Below are 24615 nucleotides of genomic sequence, written 5' to 3' on the forward strand. Positions count from 1 at the left end.
CACATGTGCGGACCATACAGCGCACACTCCTACAGACACCACACCCCTGACCTCTCTTGCGGGGACCACAGCTCCACAGACTGCACCTTGCTCCCACAAGCAGGGAGCATGTTCCCTGCGTGGGTCTATGGGCACCCTGCTCACTCTCACCCCTGCAAGGACCCTTCACCTATGCACCCCATAAGGCCCCTTCTCCTGCAAGGACCCTTCCCCTGCACCCCCAGCGGACCCCTCCCTCGCTCTCCCCCGCCCCATCCCCCGCGGGCGGTGCCGCTGCCCCGGTCTCTGTGTTACGGGGCGGGGGGGGGGGGGTCCCTCCGCGCGCCGCCGCGGTCCCGGTGCTGTCGGGGGCGGTCCCGCCGGCGGTGGGCGGCGCTTCCGCGAGCTGCCGGTGCCCGGCCCCCGCGAGGCGCGCGGAGCCCGGCGGCCCCGCCGCAGTCCCGCTCCGGCGTGGTAAGGCCGAGTGCGGGCGGGGCCGGGCCGGGCCGGGGGGGCCGGCGCACGGCGCGTTCTCAGCCTCTGCCCGTCGCTCGCAGCCCCTCGCCGGAGCAGCCGCGCACCGGGTGCCGGGACCGCGCCGCCTCCAGCCCCGCGCCGCCGGCATGAAGCGCCCGGCACCGGGCAGCAGCCGCTGAGGAGCAGCGGGACCCCCCCCCCCCTTACCCCACAGCCAGCACCGTCCCTGCCGCACCCCCTCAACAGCCACCAGCTCCATGGGGCAGCGCCGCGGCCGCTGAGCCCCGCGCCGCCCGCCCGCCTCGCCCCGCCATGGGGCCGCGGCACCTGCTGCTGCCGCTGCTCCTGCTGCTGTCCCTGCAGCTCCTGGCCCTGCTGCTGGCCGCGCAGGCGGCCGGGCCCCCCCGCGCCAAGGGCAACCGGACCCAGGGGGCGGCGGCGCCGCGGCGGACCCCGAAGCCGGGCAAGGAGCTGCTGAACCAGACGCTGGCGGGTCCCGGGGCTGCGGCCCCGACGGCGCTGCCCGGCCGCGGCAAGGGCGCGGGGAGCGGCAGGACGCCCTCCGGCGGCGGGGGAGGCGGCGGGGGCTCGGCCCCGGCGTACGAGACGTGCTGGGGGTACTACGACGTGAGCGGGCAGTGGGACAAGGAGTTCGAGTGCAACAACAGCCTCACGGGCTTCCGCTACTGCTGCGGCACCTGCTTCTACCGCTTCTGCTGCAACAAGCGCGCCGAGAAGCTCGACCAGAGCCTGTGCCGCAACTACAAGAGCCCCGAGTGGGCCCACCCCACCACCGCCAGCGGCGTGCTGCCTGCCGACGGCAGCGACGGCGCCGATGGGGACGCCAACAAATACGACCCGGACAAGGACAGCACCAACGCCACCGTCTACATCTCGTGCGGGGCCATCGCCTTCGTGCTCATCGCCGGCGTCTTCGCCAAGGTGGCCTACGACAAGGCACGGCGTCCACCCCGGGAGATGAACATACACAGGTGCGACCCTCCCCCTGCTCCCCGCGCCCCTTCCGTCTAGGGACACCCTCCTCTCCCCAGGTCCCTCCTTTATGCCGTCTCTCCAAGTGTTTCCCCTTTGCACTGTCTGTCCAAAGGCTTCCGTATCGCACAACCCATCCAGAAGGTCCTCCTTTCAACCACCCACCTAAGGGCTTCCTCTTGTGTGCAGCCTGTCCCGGAGTTTCCCTGTGGCGTGACTCCTCTGAGAATTCCACAGGCTGCCCCAGAGTCCTGCTTTTGCCCCACTCTCTGAAGGTTCTCCCCCTGCACGACCTGTCCAAGGGGCCCCCCGAGTGCTGCCTGCTCAAGTCTTCGTCCTCTGCACTGTCTGACCACTCGCGCCACCCTCCTGAGTGTTTCCCCTATCCAGCGGCTGCCCAAGGGCTTCCCTTCCGTGCTGCCGGTCCGGAAGAGCTTGACTCGCTCACGCTTCGAGGGGTCCCCCCGTTAACTGCTCACAGAAGGGTTTCTCCTTTGTGAGGGCTGTCCCAGCCTTCCCTCTCTGCACCACCCGCAGCTTTTCCCCTTTTCACCATGTACCCAGGGATTCCCCCTCGGCAGTGCCCAGGGACAACCCCACCCCGCACCCCCATCCTTATCCCCCCTCCCTGTCCCTCTCGGGGGGGACCCGTCCTGTGCTCTCTCCCGGCTCCGGGGTGGCACCGTGGGACGTGCCGGCTCCCCGCGGCCCCGTTCAGCACCGCGGCCGCGGACAGCTCCGCACTGGCCCGCTCTCCCCTCCCCGATCCTCTCAGTGACTCCCCCGCCTCGCTCCCCGCCTCCCCCATCGCCCCTTGATCCCTGCCATCATCAACCAGCCCCCCCATCGCTTCTTAGACCCCATCACCCTCTGAGTCCCCTACTTCCCCTCGGTCCTCCCCGCCTCTCCTATTGCCTATGGGTCCCCCCTTGTCCCCCGGACAGCAGAGACCCCCTGAACACCATGGGTCCTGCCATGCCTGGCCCGGCTCAGGGGAGAAGTTCAGAGAGTGCGAAGGCAGTTGCTCCTTCTGGCCTTTGCAAGGGGAGTTCGGGGAAGCGCTGGCAGCAGGGAGTGTTCTTTCTTTCTTTTCCCCTCTAAATCGGGATAACTCGAGCTAGTGGTCTGTCCGCTCTGGCCGGCTGCTCAGGAAGTGCTTTGGCATCCTTTTCTCCGTGGTTTTACACATTGCTGTGGCAAGAGAGAACACTCTGAATGTGTCAGGGAAAATCGTGTTTAGAAGCAAAAGCTCAGGCTTCCACAACCGTTGTCCTGTTGGACACATGCGTGTATTCCCTCAGTTCCTATTTAGTGTTTGATGTACTTCGTGCATGCTACAAATCCGGGAGGTTCCTATGTTTGAACATAAAAATTAGTGAGGCGCTTCTGTATAAGAGCAGTTTGTGAGCATGAGTGGGGTGAGCCCTCATCTCTAACAGATAATGATTCATAAAAGAAGGAAGAAATTTTAATCAAAACCATTAAAATCATTGACCATATTTTTAAGGCTGAACTTCAGTCACAGCCAAGGGTGTCTTATGGGAGAAACTGTAGCTTTTTACAAAGAAAAAGAGATAAGTGATGCAGATTTTATGTCTTTGGGAAGATGTGTTGTATTTAGACTCCCTCTGTAAATGGTGCTGGCTGGTGTGAGTTACTGTGCGTTCAATGGGGACAATAAGTAATGCAGGTTTATGCTTGCTGAGGGTCTGGGCCATGTTTTCAATCGCAAACCTGCTCTGACTTTGAGAGAAAATAACTTCATGGTGTTAAAAACACTCTAATATCTTTTAGGTCCCTTGTGTCTGTGCAGTCAGGAGTCCTGAAAGTACCTTAGAAAACAGGTTCTTTTTAGTGTTTTCGTAACCAGGGGCTCAGTCTCCCAACCACTGAGCTCTTCTGGCTTCAAGGCAACTTTTTCTGGGCCTTCTCTTCACACTGAATTTGGAAATCTGATTTGGGTGCCCGTATGTTGCTTCTCCTCTGGCTCCAGGGCTGGATCCGACACCCTGTAAAAGCAGAGACGGTCTTGCCAGACTCGTCTGAATTATTCCTGATGTTTTAATTTCTTTGATGCTCGCTGTTCTTTATTTAGATAAGTTCTGGTAAAATGATTCACCTGTGTGTAGAAGTATGAATGGCAGATTGAGTGCTTGGAAAGCTTGGCTTTCAGAGCATTGATTGACTTCTATGATATGGTAGCTGGTAAAAGATTATACCTTTCAGAGCTGTGTTACCTGAACTTGATCAACATCGCACGATGGTTTAAATATTATGAAGGGCATCTCCAGCAGACAGGGGCTGCATCAGTCAGAGGTAAAATGCTCTCAGCGCCTGAAGCAGAATGCAAATATGAGGAGAGGTTTATCTTTGTCTGAGAACTGCTGCTGAGTAACAGGGAAGGAGAGAATCCGAATGTAGGCAGGTATTTGTGTCTGAGATTGTGTCACTTGGAGTTAAGTGTAACACCCGGAATAATTCACTGTGGTGATGGCAAGTGCATTAAATCTCAGTGTGCATCCCAGCAAAACCCCTGGGATGAGGAGAACGACAAGTATAAGCAGAAATCATTGCCGTGGGCTAGAAAATGCCCACAGTGAACAGTATCCCACACCCAGGGAAGATGAAGCAAGGCTTCCCTGCTCTTCCCCATAAGCAAGATCACACGTTCAGTTTTATTTCGTCATAAATGGTTGGTTAGCCGTACTCTGTGTAGATCTTATTTCTCTGCTAAGTTCTCATCCAGCTTTTACAGAAGACCCTTATTAACTCAGAAAGAAGGTTTTTATGGAGGCAGGGCTCATTTGATGTCCTTTGTTGGAAAGGAGGGTTTGCAAATTCACAGGAGAACTGATACTCTCATGTGAAGTGGAAGGATGTCTGTGCATGGAGATATGCTTGTGCATTGCCGAGCTGAAAAGCTGGGCTTGTTTTCAGGCACAACCACGTCCCTTTAAAGCAGAGGGACTGCTGTGATTCTGGGCTGAGCAGTGACAGTAACTGATCCTTAAGTTCCTTTCTAAGAGCAGCTATTGGTAGTACTTTGAAAAACAGGAGCTAAAATATTCATATTTTAGAGAAGCACTTGTAGTGCTTTAAACTTGGCTGATTTTTTTAATGGTTACAGGATCTTCCAGCCTGACCACGTATGAATGCCTCTTGTCTTGATCTTGCTTTGGAGTTACGCTGTCAGACCTAACACATGCTGGGCTCCATGCAGAAACTGGGGCTGCTTTCTGAAAGCTGTACCCAGCAACGCTTTGCCTGCTGATGCTCTCTGACTGCATTTGTGACGAGGGTTTGGTTTTGTCAGTTTGTCAGAGCTTTTTCTTTTCTAGAGCTCTGAAGTCTTTGCTTTACTTTCAGTATGGGAATGAGTTAGGAAACCTTTGACGGTGAGCGAGCTGTTTGTTTTCAGCGCTATGTTTTTCTGTAACAAGGAAGGGTGACCCAGAATATTCTCTTCCCATGGCCATGACCCTAAATCCCCACGCTACAGCACATAAATAATTCCCTGCTGCTAGTATCGCTCTCTGACCCATGTTTAGCCCTCAGCACCAGTCACCGTTGTGCTCTCTGCTGAGTTAGGAATGAACAAATTGGAAACTGCTTATAGTTTCCAGCTAGGATTTGAAATGTTCCCAGTTCCTTGCTGCCTGGGAGCTGGAGGGAGGCAGTGATGGTGATGGCACTGGGGGAAGCTCAGCTGTTCTGTAGCTGCTGAGAAGCAGAGCTGTGATTTTTTTCCCTAGCAAACTAGCTTTGTATCTGCTAAAAGGCCATCTTCTGCATCTGTCCTTGCATGGAGTGTGACTGTTGAGTGTTTTGGCTTTTGAAAGAGAGAAGGGAAACAAGCACCTACTGCTCAGAAGGCTTCACATCACCCTGCTCCTTAGGGCATCTTTGTTGTTACAAAGAAGAAAGATATTTGTGCTACTCTTTACTTTGGTCTCTGCCTTTGCGTCCTCTGCGCTGTGAATAATAGCAGTGACTGGTTTTATACATTAACTTCATTTTCCTGCGCAGAGACCACAGTTAAGTTGATCCATTTCTTGCCATTTTTCCTTTGCAGCTCTGAATTTCAACAGGAATCAGAGGCAATGGATCTCTCTGTCCACAGGTGCGGGAAGGCTGCTGCTGCGTGATGCTAACTGAAAACACGGGAGGTTTTCTCTTCCTTCAGGCTGCCCCTCACCACGGCCCCTGTGGCTTCCAAACTGTGGTCACCAGTTCTGCTCTGCGCTGCTGTGTGGTGCTTGAGCCAAACAAATTTCACACTTCACATGTCCCCAGAGCAAGGAGAGGGGCTGTGAGCTCCAACCTGGCCTTAGATGATTTTCTTCCTTGGGTGCTGTCACTTCTTTCTTCCCCCTTCTCTTTGTGTTTATGCTCTTGCTTCTTATTTTACTCCACTCTGTCTCATTCATCTGACACACTCAGGTGCCTTCCATCTGCTCTTTGCCCTGCTTTGGATTGCGTATTCCTGATGGCTTCCGAGACTCATCTCTGATGTGCCCCGTTCCTCTCCCAGGCACAGAATGTAGGTCCACAAGCGCGTGTCAGGCTTGCTTAATGTGAGACAGAAAAAGCACAATCTTGTGGCCTCAGAGCAGTACCTCATGACTAGTTCTTCTGTTACAAGCCAGTTCTGCACCTTGCTGTAGTTGGAGTAACTCCCGTGCAGGGAGAAGACTTGAATCTTGTCCTGTTGCCACTGAATTGCCGGAGCTCACCGAATCCCGGCAGGATGTGCATTTCTATGCATGTACCTATATGAAGTATTTTATCTTTTGTGCTGGGCAAGCTTCAGCCTGAAGCTCTGGGCACACTTTGCAGTTTGGTAACTTTTATTTTTTGGTTCTTTTTGCTATGCTGTCTCTCTGAATTTATGTTAAAAAGAGGCTGTGTTTGGTAACAGCACAGAGGCTACAGACTTCCACTGGCTGCTTCCAAGTCTTCTTTCTTTTTGAACCAGTAAGAGGCTACCCTCAGAACCATCTTGCCTTCACCAGATCAGTTCAGTGTCTCCAATTCCCATCTATTTGCTATTTTTCTGCTTTCTAATTAACTTTTTCTATTAGCAACCCTCCATCACAAGGTGTCAAGGGAATCCGGCCTAGCTCTGAACGCCTATTTCTTTTAGTTTTGTAATCTCTTATATCCTTAACTAACAGTTGATCTGTGTGCCTTTGGAGATCAGACGCCTTTTAAAACTTCTGCTTTACATAAGAAGATCTGAACCTTATCAGGAAAATGAGATCATGGTGCTTCTTTGCTTGCCTTTGCCCCTACTCACATGGGCAATCTGTATTTCCTTAGATCTGTGTGCGCTGTATTGCATGAAAGTCTCAAATGTCTCATTACCCAGGAAGATAAGCCTGGAATTCTTTTACAATAAATATCTTGCTGTAGTTTAGCTCTTGCCCCAGCCTCCATTTGTTTCAATGGAAGGACTCTTTGAGGAAGAGCAGTTTTCTTCCGGAAGTTTAAAGTCCCCTAATTGTGCTTACAACATAGGGTTTCGTGCAAGACCAGATACCCTGTGCATGAAACTTCTGTGTGCACTGCGGTGTTTCTTAAAGTGCTGTGTATCCAGTGAGTGCTGTTAATCATAGAATCATACGATGGTTTGGGTTGGAAAGGACCATAAAGCTCATCCAGTTTCAACCCCCTTCCATGGGCAGGGACGCCTCACCTAGACCATGTCACTGGCTTTGTGCATGCAGAGACCAAGCACAAATACTAACAGTAAAACACTGTTTTTCTGTACTGGCTGAGCTCTCAGCATCATTCCTGCAGATTTTCATGTCTGTGGAAAACCTATGAATACCTGCTGGTTTTAATTTTGTTTCCATGAGCATGACCAGTGCTTAGCTCCTTTTCCGTACAGGAACACTGCTTCCCACTCTACCCAGCACCTGTGCTTTCTTTACTGGGTGCATCTCTTCTACAGGGTCCCTTTTGCTCTCTGGAACCTCAGACCATCAGCCAGGTTGGTAACGGGGCCAGAGCTGGGAGGGTGGAAGGTGGATGCCTGGAGGAACCCTGCCCAGCATGGCAGCGGGTCTCTGCTCTGTGCCCTCAGTGGTGCTGGGGATAGTGGGTGGCTTCTTGTGCCACCTTGACCCTCGCTGCCATGGCTGCTTTCTGCTCACTGTAACAGCTCTCTGCAGAAAAACTACAGTGACAGGACCAGGGAATGGCTTGAACCTGCCCGAGGGGAGACTGAGCTGAGCTCTCAGGCAGAAGCTCTTCCCTGTGAGGGTGCTGAGGCGCTGGCACAGGGTGCCCAGAGAAGCTGTGGCTGCCCCATCCCTGGCAGTGCTCAAGGCCAGGTTGGACACAGGGGCTTGGAGCAAGCTGCTCCAGTGGAAGGGGTCCCTGCCCGTGGCAGGGGTTGGAGCTGGAGGAGCTTTAAGGTCCCTTCCAACACAAAGGAGGCTGGGTTTCTATGAAATGTCAGCTTTAAGATTTATCTTACCTTTTTAATTATAAAATCTTTAGATAACCATGTATTTCTCCTTGGACCGGCTGTGTAACTGTTCAAAGGAAAGGGTGTTACCCATTTAAACCTGTGAGTTTAGTGACTGCAGTAAATTCCTTGCCTGCATCACAGCAATAGCAGGAAACATTCAGTTTGTATATTAGCAGTAGATGTGCAAAGTACTTGTGTGAGATGTGCAGTCTAAGCACTGCTGATATTTACTACTTGATATGTAGCCTCCAGAACCTTTACCTAAGGCGAGATCTTTACTTTCCAATTGCTGATTTCACCTCATGTTATAGAGACAGGAGAGATGATGAGCTCACAGCGAGGGTTTTTTTCTCATTGATTTATCAGTGTAATTCCTATGCTACTTCTATTTCAGGTGAAATGTACTTTCACATACATGCATTCATACGCTGGGTGTGTATCTGTCGTGTAATTGTTTCACCTATGCTTTAGTTTTGAGTTCACCAAGAAGAGTGAGTCAGGAAAACTGACAGCCTCATTCTGTTATCATCTGGGGTGATGATACCGTCCTTTGTACATCCGTAAGTTTGCATTGAAAATTGTCATTAAAGCTGGTGTAAATTCCAGGAGCCTCACAAATATGTCTTGTATTTGGCAGAAAGATTTGTTTCAGAAGACATCTGGCTTTATTTTTAAGAAAGAATATATCCTCACTTCTACTAGGTGCAGGTGTACAGTGTCTTAATGTTTAGCCTTTTCGACTTCTTAACTCCATGGGTGTATTCACCTATTCATATACACACATATGTGGGTATCCACCACATAGAATCACAAAACAGTTTGTGTTGGAAGGGACCTTCAAAACTCATCGAGTTCAACTCCCCTGCAGTGGACAGGGACATCTTCCACTAGATCGGGGTGCCCAGAACCATGTCCAGCCTGGCCTTGAGTGTCTCCAGGGACGAGACACGTGTGCTCAGGTGAAAACCATTCCCAGTGTTCCTCCCCACACACCCTGCTCTGAAATACCCCTCTCCTTTTGTTCTTGTCAGCTACAGAGACCCATTTTCTCTCTTGCTGACCCGGGGCTGGTGCATGTCTAGCACGCTGCTGAGCGCCTGCACTTTCTGAAGCAGCATCTACTTTGGCAGAGCTGCTTCCACGTGAAGGAGGCTGCTTCCCGCAGGGGTTTGCTGGCAGCAGCATTCCCATCCCCGTGTTTCCCTCCATGGATCAGTTTGCAGAGGTGTTTGTGTAATCAATTAAAGCCCCATCCCTCTGGTAGTGAAATCAGAGAGTGTGGCCAGACACATGCCCTGGGGGTGATGCCAAGGAAGCAGCAGGGATGGAGAGCTGATGAGAGGCAGTGTGCACTTGCCTTCGCCTCTGCTGCTTCACAGCTGACATGGGGGAGTGACACGGAAAGAAGCACTCAGCTAGCAGGAGCTGCAGTGTGGGAGCCCATCTCATAGCATAGCACAGGTCAAGGGCAGCACGTGGCTCTGTGTGGTCAGCACTTGAAGCTGGACAAGGTGTGTGGCAGATCTGGGGACAGGCACCAACCCAAGCCATGAATAATGCACGGCCGTGCTCTGTGCGTCTTGCTGGTGATGGGAATCCCTCTCCCTTGGGGAGACCTGGCCCTGCCAGGTGAGCTGGACAAATCACCTCTTTCTACTGGGTTAGCAGGAGAGCATAGGGGAGTCTTTAACCTCACTCTTATTTTAAGGACTCATAGTGAAATTCTGGCTGTGCTGAAGTCCTTTGGAGTTCTGCCACAAACTCCATCACAGCTATGCTTTTAGCAGGCATTCAGCTCAGCCAGACACTGCTGGTTTTACTGTGCTCTGCCAGATCCACTTGGTCATTCTTTTTCCATTCTTCCCCAGATTCACAGGGGCTTGGAACAGGCAATTCTGTTTTCTGACACCTCATGAGGTCTCCAAGAGAGGTTTTCAGGAGAGATTTTCAGAGGTCAATAGAGTGAAGCTTTGCACATGTACAACCTGCACTGGAGGAAGTGGTCAGCTCTTCCCATCACCTTTTCCTGTCCAGCATCTGCAGATGTCTCTACTCTTACTTCCCACAGACCATAAGTGTTGGAGCTGTCACCAAAGCTCCCGTTGCCTGCACTAGAAGGGATACCTGGGCCCACACTATCAATTAGTGTTGAAAATCTGTGGATATTGGGAAAACAGAACACTGCTTTCAAAAAAGATGTGGTGAAGGACCTGAGAGCTGTTACCTCTTTGGTAATTAGCACAGCAGGTTAACTCTGGTGGCTGGGTTGGCGAGTTGGTCCTTCACAGCCCCTGCAATGTCATGTTCTCTTTGGCTACAAGGTCCCTTCAGCCTCTGCAGGTGGATGTTCCTGCTGCACTCTAGTCCCCGCCATCGCACCACCTGATGTGCCTCAGAGCTCATTGCAGAACCAAATGCAAGCTCACTTCTTACACCAGATACTCCTCTCTGGTTTAACTCTTTGCTTCTCCCTGTCTCCCCACGATCTGTGTCTTTTTTTCCTCTCTAATCCAAGAGGAGAGGGTTATGTGTGGACTGGAGATACCACCATCAAATACAGTCCATGAAGTCCTCGCCAGGTCTAGGGCACTGACATGAGTTCTGCATTTCCACATATAGGTCCTGATAAAACCTGACAAATATCCAGGGATACCTGGGATGGGTTCATTGAGATGGAGCTTCCTTGGCCAGTGAAGGGGGCATGAGGCAGGAATTAGACTGTGAGCTCTGCCTCAAGCTTTCTTAGTGATACCAGGCAAATCCTTCCTTCTTCAGTGCACAGAGCACTTAAGAGAAAGGAATTTCTCCCCATGGGTACAGGGGGCAAGCAAATCACCATACTGAATTGCTGAGGTCAGGAAGCTAAGGCACTGATAGTGGCTGGGGAAGACGGGAGCACCTCAGTGTGAAAGTTCCTACAGGAAGATTCTGGGTCTGCAGTCAATGGCATTGCTGATCCTGAAGAAACCCCCCTGGAGTCCTTGCTTTAGTCTGGGTCTAGAAGGATCGGGCTCAGGTTCTTAGTGGGGTTCTCTCTGCTGTGTTTTGAGCCTCTTTCTTTATGGTGCTTGGGGATGGACCCTCTAGTAGGACAGTGTGGTTTGGCTACACAAGCTTTATGGCATCGCTGAATTGAGGCACAAAGAAGCTCTTCTCTCCCCTCCCACATCACCATGCTGGGACTGAGACATGAATACCCCCTTCATAGCTGCTGGACTTAACGATCTGCCTGGTCTTCACTGCAATTTGCTCCTGCCCATTCACTCCATTTTGTGCTGCTCTGTTCACTTTCTCTTTCTGCTCTGGTTTCGTCGCTCCTGCCATTGCCCCTCTTCCATCTTGCCTTCACTCTCTTTTTTCTTTAGCAATCTATTGATTTCGTCTTTCAACATCGGGGTCCCACTTGATGCCTGACCTTGCTACCCTACTGCTTATACCCATCCCTTATGGCTTTTTGTATTCTGAAACATTGGCCTCTTTGCAGTTGGGTCCCTGTGTTCATCCCACTGTGGTTCTTCCCAAAGTACTCAGTGCAGAGTTGCAGGAGAGCCTCCGCTGCCGAGATGCCTGAGAGCAGGACCTGACCTGCTCTGCCTCGGGATGTCTCTGCCATGCAAGACATCAGTGGGGTTTTCTCCCATGCTGCTGGTCCAGCGCTGGTGTGGAACAACGTCCCTGCTGTCGCTGTTTATACTCTGGGTTTACGTGGAAAGCAGCATTAGTGTTCTCACAGGAATGACACGACTGCAAACACTGTCACAAATCATTATCTCAGGATATGATGCACAGTTACGCAGCGCTGGCTACTGTGCGCAGTGCCACAGGTAACGCGTTGCAGCGTGCGAGGTTTGTTTGCCTGAGATAAGAGATGTGTTGTCATAGAGAGATGTTTGAAGTGTCTCACAGCCTCGTGCAGGTGATTAAGGTGCTGTTGACATCAGTGGGACTAAATGTACCCGAATGGCTGCACACTCAAGGCCCAAAAGTGACTCTATTACTGTATTATTGAAGCCTTTGCAGTGGACAATTAGCTGTACCTGAGAGACTCCTACTGACCAAATCGTTCCCTCAGTGTGACTGACCTTCCACCAGCATGGGACTCAGCCCTCAGTGCTTTATGGAAATAAACTGGATCCCACACAACAATGTGATTGAATTGGCAAGGAACTAACCAGTTGGATCCAAGTGTGACTTTCTCCCCCACCTATAATGTTTTGTTCTGCTGGTGCTGAACAGTGGTTTTTTTTCTCCGTTAGACAAGAAGAGGACAAAGAGTGAGCACTCAGGACACACAGTTTGGTGTGTTTAGGGCATAAGAAGATTACACTTTCAGTACTGCTGAACTCACGTTGGTTTAGTCCCATATGCTTATGATCTAGGTCTGCTTTTGATAGTGATGTTCATCTCGTGTAGTCTGACATGTCAGACGTCACTTTCCTGAGCATCAGCTGTGATATCTTCAGTCCATCTGAGAGTAGCAGCCTCCTCTCTTCCATGTGGCTGGCACCTGACTAGGAATCATTTCCTTGTTATGCTGTGACCAGCAACTCACCCAGAGAGCTGCTGTTATTACTATTCCTTCAGGATGAAAACCAAAGAAGAGATTAAATTTGTTCTTATCACCTGAGCTGTATCTTTCTTTGTGGTCAGGATCAGTGAGTTCAGGTCCTGGCTGTAACCAAGGAACAACCAAGCATAGTCTTATGAGAAACTGCTCACAAACTGAAGTATTAGCCTGGTTTTGTCCTTGTGGTGAGCAGAAGGCTCAGGGGTTGGCTCTCAGGTAGATCATGTCTGAGGGAGTAAGGCTCCAATTGTTCCAGAGTATATTCACTTCAGTTGCCTCTATTCTCTTCAGTGAATGGAGGTGAGCTGTCTATCCAGGAGGCAGGGAAGCTGCCTCCTTTGGTCTCTATCAGTGCCTGTTCAGAGATTAGTGTCAGTAGGAGAAAGGACAACAGTATCAGGAGACACAAGCTGACCTGCAGTGGAGGTGATCCTAGACTCAGAATGGTAGCAGAATTTAGGTTGAAGGGACCTCTGGAGGTCACTCTTCCTGCCATCTGCTTAAATCAAGGGCAACTCCAGTGGTAGAGGAGGTTGTTGGGGCCGTATCCAGCTGCTTTTGAAGACCTCCAAGGATGAAAGTCCCACAGCCTCTCTGGGTCTCTGTTTCAGTATTTTCCCATCTCACTGTCTTTTTTGGTCTTTTATAACCAAGTGGAATTGCCCTTACTACAACATGTGCCTTTTGTCTTCTTTGCCTTATACCTCCAAGAACAGCCTTGCTCTGTCTCCCTTGCAGCTCCCCATTAGTTGTAAGTCCTCTCTTGGCCTCTCTTTGTCAGGTTAAACAAATTCAGCTTCAGGGAGGACTGATATGTACTCTTCCATTTCCATCCCACTGGCACCTCCAGCTCCACTTCCTCATCTTTGAGTTTCTCTACTGCCTTTCTCTACCTCATCCCACACAACCGCTTCTGAATGTAAACCAGTCCCTGACCTGACCTTTCCTGCCGAGCTGGCTCTATTATAATAAGTGGTATATAGTCTTTTAGTGTTATCCATGTTGTCATCTTCCACTGTACTCTTGAGTGATTACACTCTTGACGCTAAGAGTGTCTTCTACAGGTGTTCAAAATGAGCCCAAGCCACTATGTGCTAGTAGATAATGGTCCTAATACAATCTCTGTGATTGAAAAATGACTCTTAGCATTTCTGTACTGCAGCTACCATTAAATGGTCATCTGATGCTTAATATATCTTGGAGATATGTACTAAGGTCTTGGTTCTGCCAACCTGCTGTCTTTAGAAAACGTGTTGTCTCCAACAGGATGTACTGGATGCTGGTGCCAAATAGAGACCTCATTAGTTTCCCACATCCTCCACAGTCAGCAAGATCTGTAATGCAGTGGGGAGCTATTTGTCTGGAAAAGCATCAGGATTACTGGTGGTTGAACGAATCCTCTCCTCAGGAGGGAATCGTGCAGTGTCTCAATAGGACAGGGACCTCAGGCCCCACCTTCTAGTTCTTGTCTTGCCACTCACGTTCTGTATAACCTTGGGCAAGGGGCCAGAATTTCAGACATGTCCTCTAAGTTGGTGCCCAGTTCGAGAGACTTCAGGCATGACTGTAAAAGAGGATGAGAACCCACAGATCTGCGTCAGTCCATGGGCATTCAGTGTCTTTTGGAGAACACCAAATACCGCTTCCTTTTCTTCAGTGAGGGGCAAATAAAAGGAGCCCTGACCTGGGACATGGCCAAGTACCCATCTTCATGTTCACCTCTCTCTGAGCCTTTTTTGGCACAAAACCCCCTGTGCTCTCATGTCCCTGCATGTTACAACCCATTTACTCCGTATGCACCAGTATGTGTCCACATATGCATATGATTGGTTATAACCTCTATGCCTGCTCCCTCTGTAAACAATAAATAATCAAATAAGGTTTAAAATATTCTGATTGTGTACAGGGTGGTTGTAAACTTGTCTAATCCTCTTCAGGAGCCTCTGAGAACCGAGTTTCTTCTGTAGAGCATGTATTACACAGGAACAGTAGTCTGTAGAGGAAACGAGCTGGAAAATGGAAGAGACTCAGGTCCCAAGCTGTTTCTCATATGAAAGACCAGAAATATGGCATTTAAGGAATGCTAGTAGATACAAGCAACACCAGCATCATTCTCATCAATATGTAACAGAAGAATTTCTTCTCCTTACATCTTTCTTGATACCCAAGGTGACATCAGGCATATTCCCTTTGCTGAGAGAAAAGAACCTTGAAACTCTTTCCCATTTAAAATGCCACCCTCCCTTATAATCCACACAGGCCACCTCCTTCCTCCTTTTCCTGTGACTCCAGAGGTAACTTGTGGCTGCACTAGGAAAATCAGTGCATTTCATGCCATAGTTGTTCCACTGTGTCCATGATATTCACAGAGTTAAAAATTTCTTTAAGTATGCACTCATCCAGGGGGAAAACATTGGATACAACTGTGACATTTCTTTTTCTTGGGGAACAGCAGAGACCTCAGTACCATTAACAAAATCCCTAATGGACAAATAGATGAAGGTAGGCTATTGCTGTGTTAACCCGTGGAAATTGCTTAATCCTTTTCTTCTGGTTCTCCTTTAAGAATCCCACTCCCACCACTCTGGTGTATTGAGCTTCCTGCATTAAAAAACAAGGATTTAAGGAGTGTGGGGACCCGACTCTTAATCTGATTCAGGCTTAAAGAAGTTTGGCTTCGGCAGCACAGTTTTGGTGTATCCTTTAGAAAATCACAGTGCTGGAGTCTTAGGGCTCTGGCATGTTCAGTGGTGGCCCTTTCTGAAAGCTTTGTGCTAAGAACAGTTCATCTGCACTGTCACTGCCAGCAAGGAGAATGATGGAAAGATAACATAACCCTGGGGTGAAGTGAATTAGTGGAAGCATATGAGAAGCTAAACAATAGCTAGGCCAGCCTATAAATACCTGCAGCAGACACAAAAAAGAAACTGAGCTTTAAGCCATAGCTTTTATTTTGTTATTTTTGCCTTTTTTTTTTTCCCTGTTTATGGTAGAAATCCAGCTTCTGCTGTTCCACAGCGACTGTGGAAGTGAAAATGCTGAATGCCATTCCAAGTACTGTGTGAAAATAACATTTCCCTCCCCCTCTATTTCTCTCTCCCCAGGGCTCTGGCTGACATCTTAAGGCAGCAGGGACCAATCCCAATAGCACACTGTGAAAGAGAGACTATCTCGGCCATAGATACCTCCCCCAAAGAAAACACCCCAGTCAGGACATCCTCCAAAAACCATTACACCCCTGTGCGCACCTCCAAGAGTAACCCAGGTAAGTGCTGCTTTCCTGCTGTCTCTCTTCAGAGGTGGTTGTGCCGGGGCTATGTTACAAGTGAGCAGAACATCGTGCTTGACAACAGTGGATTTTGTAAACCTGAAATTTGGATAATAAATGGCTTTCAGAGGCAATCGGATGGAGCAGAGGAGTGCAAGGATCAGTGGTGCTGGTTCTTCAAGGCTTTTGCTGAACAGAGTGGCTCCTCTCTCCAGGCATTTTAAAAATTCAGAATCACTGAGGTATAAATTCACTTCATACAGAAATGCTTGCATCCAGGTTCAAACGTTTAGGATTGCCAACAAAACACATGTGCTCTAGAGCACAGTCGGGCTGTCTGCACACAGCAGCTGAGAAGGAAGAAATCCACATCACTGGGGCCACCTTATTAATTCAGATGAATTACAGGCATGTGTTCAAAGTGTGGGAGGTGACCTAGACAGTATCCTAGGAGCTTAAAGACACTGGCCTGAGGTTCTTCAGGAGCACTGCTCTGGGAATTGGGACACACAATGTTTTCTTCTCATTTCTGCTAGCAGAGTGAATTTGGTCAATTCATTTGACTGCTCTTTGCCTCTATCTCCCCAGTGGCACAAGGATGCAGCCTCTTAGTTCACAATATGCTGATTTTTCTTAATGCTTCACATATTGAGAATTGTCAAAACAATGTCTCAATGGTTGCTGACCACCTCTGTTAAGTGGGATGTGGTAGCCTTGCCATCACTTGCCACCTCTCAGTTGTGACTGGATGTGTGCCTCATAGGTGTGCCCTCATTCACTCGTAAGCTATTCAGCTTCACAGAGAAGGGTGTCATTTCCTGATCTGGCAATCAGAGGAGGTTTTGCTAATGGTCCCTGCTGGGAAAGCTGCTGAGACTGCTCCAGAACTTGCAGGGCTTAATGTGCTCCTCTGCTCGTGGAAGGGGCCCATGACAGAGGGCAGTGGTTTCTATTGCCATTAGAAGGGTTTTGCTGCAAAGTGCATCACCCTGTGGAGACAGGACAGTGTGGGGAAGGATTTCTTTGCTCCCCGGTTTTCAGGCAGAGGCCATTGAACCCTGTAATTTTGCATGCCAGGGAGTTGTAACTGTGAAATTAAATGTTGGTCTGGAGAACAGTACATGAGATGGTTTGTCTGGAAAAGGAAGGTGCTTTTGCGTATCTGGTGCTGGCTCTTGAGAACATATGTGATTCTGCCTAGGGTAGAAACACAAGAAATAAGGGTTTGTGGGTAGAGGACAGGTATAGGCACCATTAGAGAACAGCTCTGACATAAGCCTTATGATGTGATGAATCCTTTTCTGAAGACACCCTCTCTCTTCCCATTGGCTCCTGTTGGCCTGTTAGGCAGGCAAATGCTGAGCGAAGATGCAGAGGAAATCCTTTGCTTGCAGCAGGAGATGCCAGTTGGATACTGGGGGTTTGAATTAGGTGCTGTGTTTAGGCACTGTCAAGCGTAAGAAGTCAAATGGGGAGGTTTGTGAGGGGAATTGCTGATTGCAGCGTTCTTCTTGGGTGTTGGCAGCTGATGGCTGCAGCGGACATGTTAAATACTTACTGCTACATTAGTGGAGGCACACAAGGACCAGAATGTAGGAATCATGAGTGGGGTGTTCAGTGCTCACACTACAAAGTGGCAGCACTCAGTAAGAAGTTTACTTGGTGTTTGGTGAGGACTGGGACAGGAGATGAGCAAGGCAAAATGGCTGGGAAGGAAAATGCATAATGCTAAAGATGACGATCTCTTCATTCAGCCTCCGCTTGTCTGTGTGTTTGCCGATATCATGTGAAGGAGAAAAGCCAACACAGTGCAGTCAGGGCAATAGGAGCCCACTGAAAGAAGATATTCTCAAACCCAGCTACAAAGGAGAGGCACTTTACTTCCAGCAGAGCCCTCCAAAGGCACTGGCAGCTGTAGGGGTAATGGATCGCTTCAGCCTCAGGCAGCCAGTTGGACCGAATGTCACAAGTAGCCCTTGCCAAAGCTGGAAAGGGAAAACTTGCTCTTATACCTTGCCCAAAAGAACTTGTTCCTGGCTCAGTTGTGTCTGTTATTAACATGTCCTCATATATCATGTGAGACAGAAAGCTAATCACTTACAAAAGATCATAAGCTCATAAAGCAGCTATACAGTTAGTGATATTTTATATTGTTTCAGTTGCGGAATAGGGCAATGCTCCCTTATAACTATTCACTGTTACTCAGCTAATCTTCAGATTATTGCTGTAAACAGGAAATTGTATAAGCGAACGCTAAAATGTTGTAGGTTGGGAGGGAAGTAAAAGTTGGAAAACAAGAATGGGTTTTAGCATGTTAAGTTAGAATAAAGCTGGTAAGCCCCAGGATGGAAGAGGGGTCACCATCAATACTGGCTTTTTGGGAAGGAGGGGAAGAAATAAATAGGAGGGAATGAAGGACATTTGGGGTGTGTGTATGTGTGCGTGTGGAATAGAGGCAGCAATATACAGTAGTAGGCTCCAGGCAAAGCACTAGTCACTAGTGCTGCACATTGACCACAACTACAGGGTTTTGCTGTGGGATCTGAAAAGCATCAGGTGTGCTGGCTGTGGTTCGTTTCAGGACGCCAGCACATGAGAGGTTAATCAAGCAGAAAGGACTATAGTTGTTACATATGGGCTGAGATTGAGTTTGATATTAGTTTTACTTGGAACTTTTGTTTCCAAACTTCAAACGAGAAGAGAGCCCTTCAGTCTTGCTAAATAAGCCATAGCTTCATTTTTCCATTAGGCTGGTTTGGTGTCAGTGAACAAAGTGATTGTGGGTGACAATGACAAATGGAAGTGGTCTGTGTCTGAGGGAGCGGAGGCCAAACAAAGCAGTGTATGCAGGTGCTGCTGAGGCACTCAACTTGCTGTGTGGTGCCTGATGTTCCTTGATGAAGGTTTGGAGAAGAGTCCATGTCCCATGGACCTTCCTGCAATCCCTCAGGCAGCCCTCGGGTGCTCACAGCAGGAGATCACAGGATGGGTATGTGCAACTTCCTCTGGTAACCCACCAAGCCATGGGCACTGCCTCTGGCTGTCAGAGTTCAAGACCAAGGCAAAGTCCTCAGCGTATTTGCCCAGGCACTTCACAGCAGGTAGTTTCAGAACTCTACACTCGGCAGCGGGACAGGACCTTGGTGTTAGGTTTGGTCCTTACTTCTATGTTGAGCTTTGAGATAGAAGAACCCAGGTCTAATGAATGCTTGTTTAAGGGAAAAAGAGTAGGTCTCTTCATCCTAGACATAGAGACAATTGTCTCTTCAGACAAGGCAGCTGGTTTCAAGAAGGCTTCAGCCCACGAGTTTACAGAGGCCTCCTTCCCCAGGTGATGTGGGAGCTGGCTGTTCATCAGAACCCGACTGCCTGAAGAGCATCTCCACATTGCCACTTTTGCTTTCCTCTGAGAATCAAGCACTTGTGCTTTTCAGATGCCAGGGGGACAGTTCGGCTCCCCTTCCACCCACCCTCACTTCCACTGACATTTCTATTCACTGCTTTTATTCAGTGCTGCTGTTTTGGTGGTGGTAGGCTCTTTACAGATACGAAAAGCTGGACCCTGTGTCTACATATTGCTTGGGTCAGAGCACACCTCTCCAGCTGTGCACTGCCTCATTAGTATGAGCTACAGCACTCGCTGTAGACAGGAATGCTCCTGCTGCCCACACAGACCACTCGTTAGCTCAGTGTTTGCTATTGTAACAGGTAAAATATGATGAATCTGAGATTACAGGAAATCCATCTCATCTCGCTATCTATTGGCATTTTTAATGTCTCTATCGCAGTAGCACATTTAGGGGTGTTGGAAGGAAAACTCCAGCAACATTTCCACTGTCTTCTCTCCTTGGCCACTTTATCTATCCTGACATCTGCTGTGAAGGTCAGCGCCATTCATTTGTTCAGTGGATGGCCAGCAAACATAGACAAGAACAAGGAGAGATGGGAGAAAGGTCAGTAGTTCCTGTGGGCTTGGAAAACGTCATACATAAGCAGCAAGATGCTCCCACAGAGGAAGGTGCTGCATTTGGCACAAGAGACAGAATTTGAGCCAGAGGCAACCCTCCTGCAATGGCCACAGTCAACTGATGTGTCAGAAAAGATGAGGGCAGTTCCCGTGACAGTGATGCTGATGGTCATTAGCAATAGCAGAAAAATTAAGCCTAGATTCTTGGCTCAGATGGCTGCCTCCAATACCACCCTTGGATATTTGAGGCCTTCTGAAAGTCAGATGCAAGGGGTTGGTTTGCCTTTGCTGAGATGTGGCTAAGCAAAGAATCTGCAAGATTCAACCGCTGATGAAGTTGTCAGGTGGGAAGGAGTTTTGCGAGTGCCTTGGTGACAGAGGGACAGCCAGCTCAGGGCTGGCAGGGAGCCGTTCCACTCCTGCTTTCCAAATTGAGACAGAACCACAAAAGACTCCAGATGATCACTTGAAGCATATCTTGGAATGCTCTAAATCAGTGTTGATGGGACATGAGCCTGGTTTAAGCCAATCTTCATAGGTCAGGGAGGTTTATGTCCCAGCCTTACAGCTGGTACAAATGTATGATGCTCCAGGACAGCAGATGACTGGAATTGGTCCTTGATTCTTTTGGTCTCATTCTGTCTCTTTTTCATACAATTCACTTTAATTAGTATTGCTGTCCTGCGAGAGGGGGGACACTCAGGACCATCAGACTGATGTGGGAAGCTTATGGGAAGAGAATCTCTCCAAATATGTTCAGGACAGGGATGTTCTTGCTGCCAGTGTGAAATGCTTTCAGCAGTGAAGGGTGCCCAGGTGTCACCTACTTGAGCATGAGGCAGGTAGGTAAAATCTGTGCCTGGAATTAGGCTGCTTCTGACTCCCTGCAGGATCAGGAGGCTGCAAGAGCCATGACAAGACTTTTTTTGTACCTGTTGAAGAAAAGACTCTGGCCGAGTTTTATATTCTTTTGGCCTCTTAATTCTCAGAATATCAAACTGCCTCACCAATAGAGTACGCTGGTCTGAAACCAGCTCCAGATGTGCCAGCAAAGAGCCGGCTGCAGGGGTGGTAGTTTTCCAGTGTGAGAAATCTTCTGCTATTCATCTGCACTAGGGACAAGGGTACGTGCAGGTGTGAAGAACATCTTATTGACAGGATTACCAGCTCGGATGCTGCAAACAACACAGGCTGGCGCTCTGATTAGCCTGATATATCTGGGGAAGGCTTTTAATAAGCCGTTTGAGTCAGGATGTTCCAGAGATGTACGTATTCAAAGTGCTGTTTTCAGCAGTGCCTTCCACCCAGAGGCATATTCTGAGCTTGTTCTGAATGTGAACGAATGCAGGAGAGGCTTTTAATCTTTATGGAAATTGTAGCTAACATCTCTAGCCAAATAGAGGCAGAGCAGCATGAGGAATACTTCCATCCCAAGCATTGCATAGGGGAGGAGGGCACTTGGCCGTGCTGTCCCTGGGCTGTGGGCTCAGCACAGGCTCTGGCCCTTTCCTGAAGATCAGGCTGGTTGGCTCCATAGGTTTCCTCCAGGTTGTACCTGCCTTCTCCTGTCCATCCTTCTCCCTTTCCCCTCTCTCCCTTCCCCCAGGTTTCCAGCTGGTCTCTGCTTCGAATTTGCTTCCTTTATTCATTCATTGAATTCTCCAGCTTCTCCCCAAAATCCCCAGCAACTCTTTGAATTAATTTACTGAGGATCAGTGTAGAAATGTATGTCGAAGGCGTTCAAATTCCCTGCTGCTGCACAGTTTGTGTTGTCATTTACAGCTGTTCAGGGGAATACAAAGCAGGTTAAAATGATCCCCCGGTCCCCACACTGGCATTTCAGAGCCCCTGAGCTCTATTGTAATAAACTAGTTAAGGTGCAGGTGGGTGAAGAATTAGGGAAACCACTTGGAAAACACCCAGAGAGTTACAGGAACAGGGTTGTCGTTTTTTTCTCTATACTCCTGTTGCTGTTCACTGACATTAGAAAAGAAAGAAACAGCTTTGAAACCTCTAGGTTCTGGAGAAGATAAGGCATTTCAATGCCACTCCACCTGGCTTTTCCTCCATCACATCCCTGTTACAATAAGCCCACTGCTACCCACAGTTTTCCCTCCCAGGAAAACCCCCAATGGATCGATGCATTTTCTAAGCCAACAGAAAATGTTGGATTTTTCCTGTCTCGGAACGATTTGAGGGTGCGAGTTACTCAGTGTTTGGCATCCAGAATTCCATGGCCAAAAGGGAGGATCAGTCCAGCGGGGGGGGGGGGGGGGGGGGGGGGGGGGAGGCTGGGGGGGTGGATGCTGCTGGAATTAATGCAGGGTAGCAAAGATGTGTCACCATCTGCTATCCTCTTTGGTATGAAAGACCTGGGTTCCTCAGTTGTTTAGGACCTAAGTTACTCGTGTAGTGTTAGACATTACAGGTATTCACTCACCCCTTGTACCAGAGCAGCTGATGCCCTTTAGTTCTCACCATTTGGCATTGCCAGTCTCCATTTGAGAGATGCAGGACAGAGAGGCAAGGGCCTTACTTTGAAAGGTACTTGGGTGCCATCTTTCCCTGACTTCCAAATAAGTGCCAAAGGCCTTGGAAAGATCTGTTCCTGAGTAATTGATGCCGTTTGTCCAGGTGTGGAGAAAGCAGTTTTGCCCTCAGACCAACACTGGTGCCTTCAGGCTGGCACCTCTCAGAGGGAATGTGTGCTCCAGTCCTCTGCATCCACAGGGATGCTTCTTCTTGCATCTCCACAAGGGCACAGACCTGACTCCTTCAATCCCGTATCCTAATAGTAAGAGAGAGATTTTATATTTACATTGGAAAGCAAAGGCTTTGTCCCAAAGTACTTGAAATCCAAGAAACACAGGAAAAGGGGTGGGCTGGGGAGTCAGGTCAATGAGCTATGAGTGTGATGAACTTAACTGCCCTGATTCCAAATGATCTTTTAAACTGTTCAATATTTTCTTGCTTATCCTTTGTTAATCTTACTGCTTTGGACATCCAGCCTCCCTCTTCTATTGCTGCCAGAGGTTAGGACTGGCTGCTGTGGGGATATTCAATCACTAGCAGCCATAGGGAGCCAGGCTGAGAGAGCTGGGCTGGGGCAGCCTGGAGAAGAGAAGGCTCCTGAAGGGGAGACCTGAGAGCAGCTCCAGTGCCTAAAGGGGCTGCAGGGAACCTGGAGAGGGGCTTGGGACAAGGGCCTGCAGGGACAGGCCAAGGGGAATGGCTTGAACCTGCCCGAGGGGAGACTGAGCTGAGCTCTTAGGCAGAAGCTCTTCCCTGTGAGGGTGCTGAGGCGCTGGCACAGGGTGCCCAGAGAAGCTGTGGCTGCCCCATCCCTGGCAGTGCTCAAGGCCAGGTTGGACACAGGGGCTTGGAGCAAGCTGCTCCAGTGGAAGGGGTCCCTGCCTGTGGCAGGGGTTGGAGCTGGAGGAGCTTTAAGCTCCCTTCAACACAAACCACTCTGTGGCTCTATGGTTCTGTAATATGTGCTGCCCGCTAATACTGACAAATACAGCCCGTGGTCCCCAGTGCTCTCCTGAGTCTGCTACTTCCTCTTTCCCTTGGTGAGGCTGGGGCTGCACCTACACTGCCTCTAGTTATTGATTTATTTTGGTCTCCTGAGTATTTTGCTGAGCTGTAAAGTTGTAGTGCAATGTGTGAAAAGAACCTTTGGGAAAATGATGCCTGCTAACAAGACACATGAGACAACACAACATCCCCATTGCAAGTGTATTTACCAGTGAACTTACTGGAGAACAAAAAGCAACAACATTTGCAACAGTTTCTTGTGTCTCACATCCAAATATCTCCCATGACTGATATCAAGGTTTTCCTGTATCAAAACAAGTGACAAGTCAGGGAAGAGTCTAACTGTTCAGGGGTAAAAATGGGTAGGTGGAGTGTGTGTATGTATAGACACATATAATGTCTTGATAAGCACATGAACTCGCAGCCACAACAGAATAGTGACATCCAGAGCTATGGATAAATATCAGGTGTCTGTTCAAAGTGTTTTGGTGGATTTTAGCATTCACTCAGCTGAGTGCAGTCCCAGAGCTACAAGGCCAGGCATGGCAGCACTTATCCACGGTGATATCTGGAAACTGTGGGTTCCTATGGTAACAGCATCTTTTTTAAGAGAGACTAATGCAAGTTTGAGCAGCAGAGAGGATTAAGCATATAGACTTGCTCTGACACAAAGGCTCATGGTGAGTTCCTACCTGCTGAAAACAATATAGCAAAACACTGGGATAATGTGGGAATTAATTGAAGTGGGCTCTTCTGGCACCATGCTCCTGTGGAGGAGAGGCAATGATGTGAAAAGTCTGTGAGTCTAATGCAGGCGTGTAACCAGCCAAGGACCTGCACGTTGCAGGGAGCGGAGTGGGTACAGACACGTGCTGAGTGATGCCCCGCATCGCACCCTGCAGCATCGGCAGCATACCGTGCCCTGTGCCCCCTGCTTCCCATGGGCCTCCCTCCCAGAACCAGGCTGTGGTCTCAGGGACATGGAGCTGTTGGAGCAGCTCCAGAGGGGGCCACGAGGATGCTCAGGGGCTCAGCACATCCTGTATGAAGACAGGCTGAGAACGTTGGGCATCTTCAGCCTGGGGAAGAGAAGCTGCGTGGAGACCTCAGAGCAGCTTCCAGTGTCTGAAGGGGGCTACAAGGATGCTGGAGAGGGACTTTTCATCAGGGACTGGAGCGATAGGACAAGGGGTGATGGGTTCAGACTGAGACAGGGGAAGTTCAGATTAAATCTAAGGTGCAAGTTCTTCCCTGTGAGGGTGCTGAGGCGCTGGCACAGGGTGCCCAGGGAAGCTGTGACTGCCCCATCCCTGGCAGTGTTCAAAGCCAGGTTGGACACAGGGGGTTGGAGC

At 49.4% G+C, this 24615-nt stretch overlaps 1 protein-coding gene across 2 annotated transcripts in view; it reads left to right on the forward strand.

Annotated features, from left to right (window-relative positions):
* Nucleotides 1-502: 502 nt before the first annotated feature.
* The window catches only part of SHISA6 (shisa family member 6), a 228808-nt gene continuing 204695 nt past the window's right edge, over nucleotides 503-24615 (forward strand). For both annotated transcript variants that reach the window (XM_065693875.1, XM_065693876.1), the window contains exons 1-2: nucleotides 503-1448; nucleotides 15596-15756. In XM_065693875.1, the coding sequence (XP_065549947.1) occupies nucleotides 769-1448; nucleotides 15596-15756 (841 nt within the window). In that variant the 5' untranslated portion in view covers nucleotides 503-768. The remainder of the gene's footprint in view (nucleotides 1449-15595; nucleotides 15757-24615) is intronic.

Source organism: Lathamus discolor, chromosome 13, assembly GCF_037157495.1.
Source record: "Lathamus discolor isolate bLatDis1 chromosome 13, bLatDis1.hap1, whole genome shotgun sequence".
Lineage (NCBI taxonomy): Eukaryota > Metazoa > Chordata > Aves > Psittaciformes > Psittacidae > Lathamus > Lathamus discolor.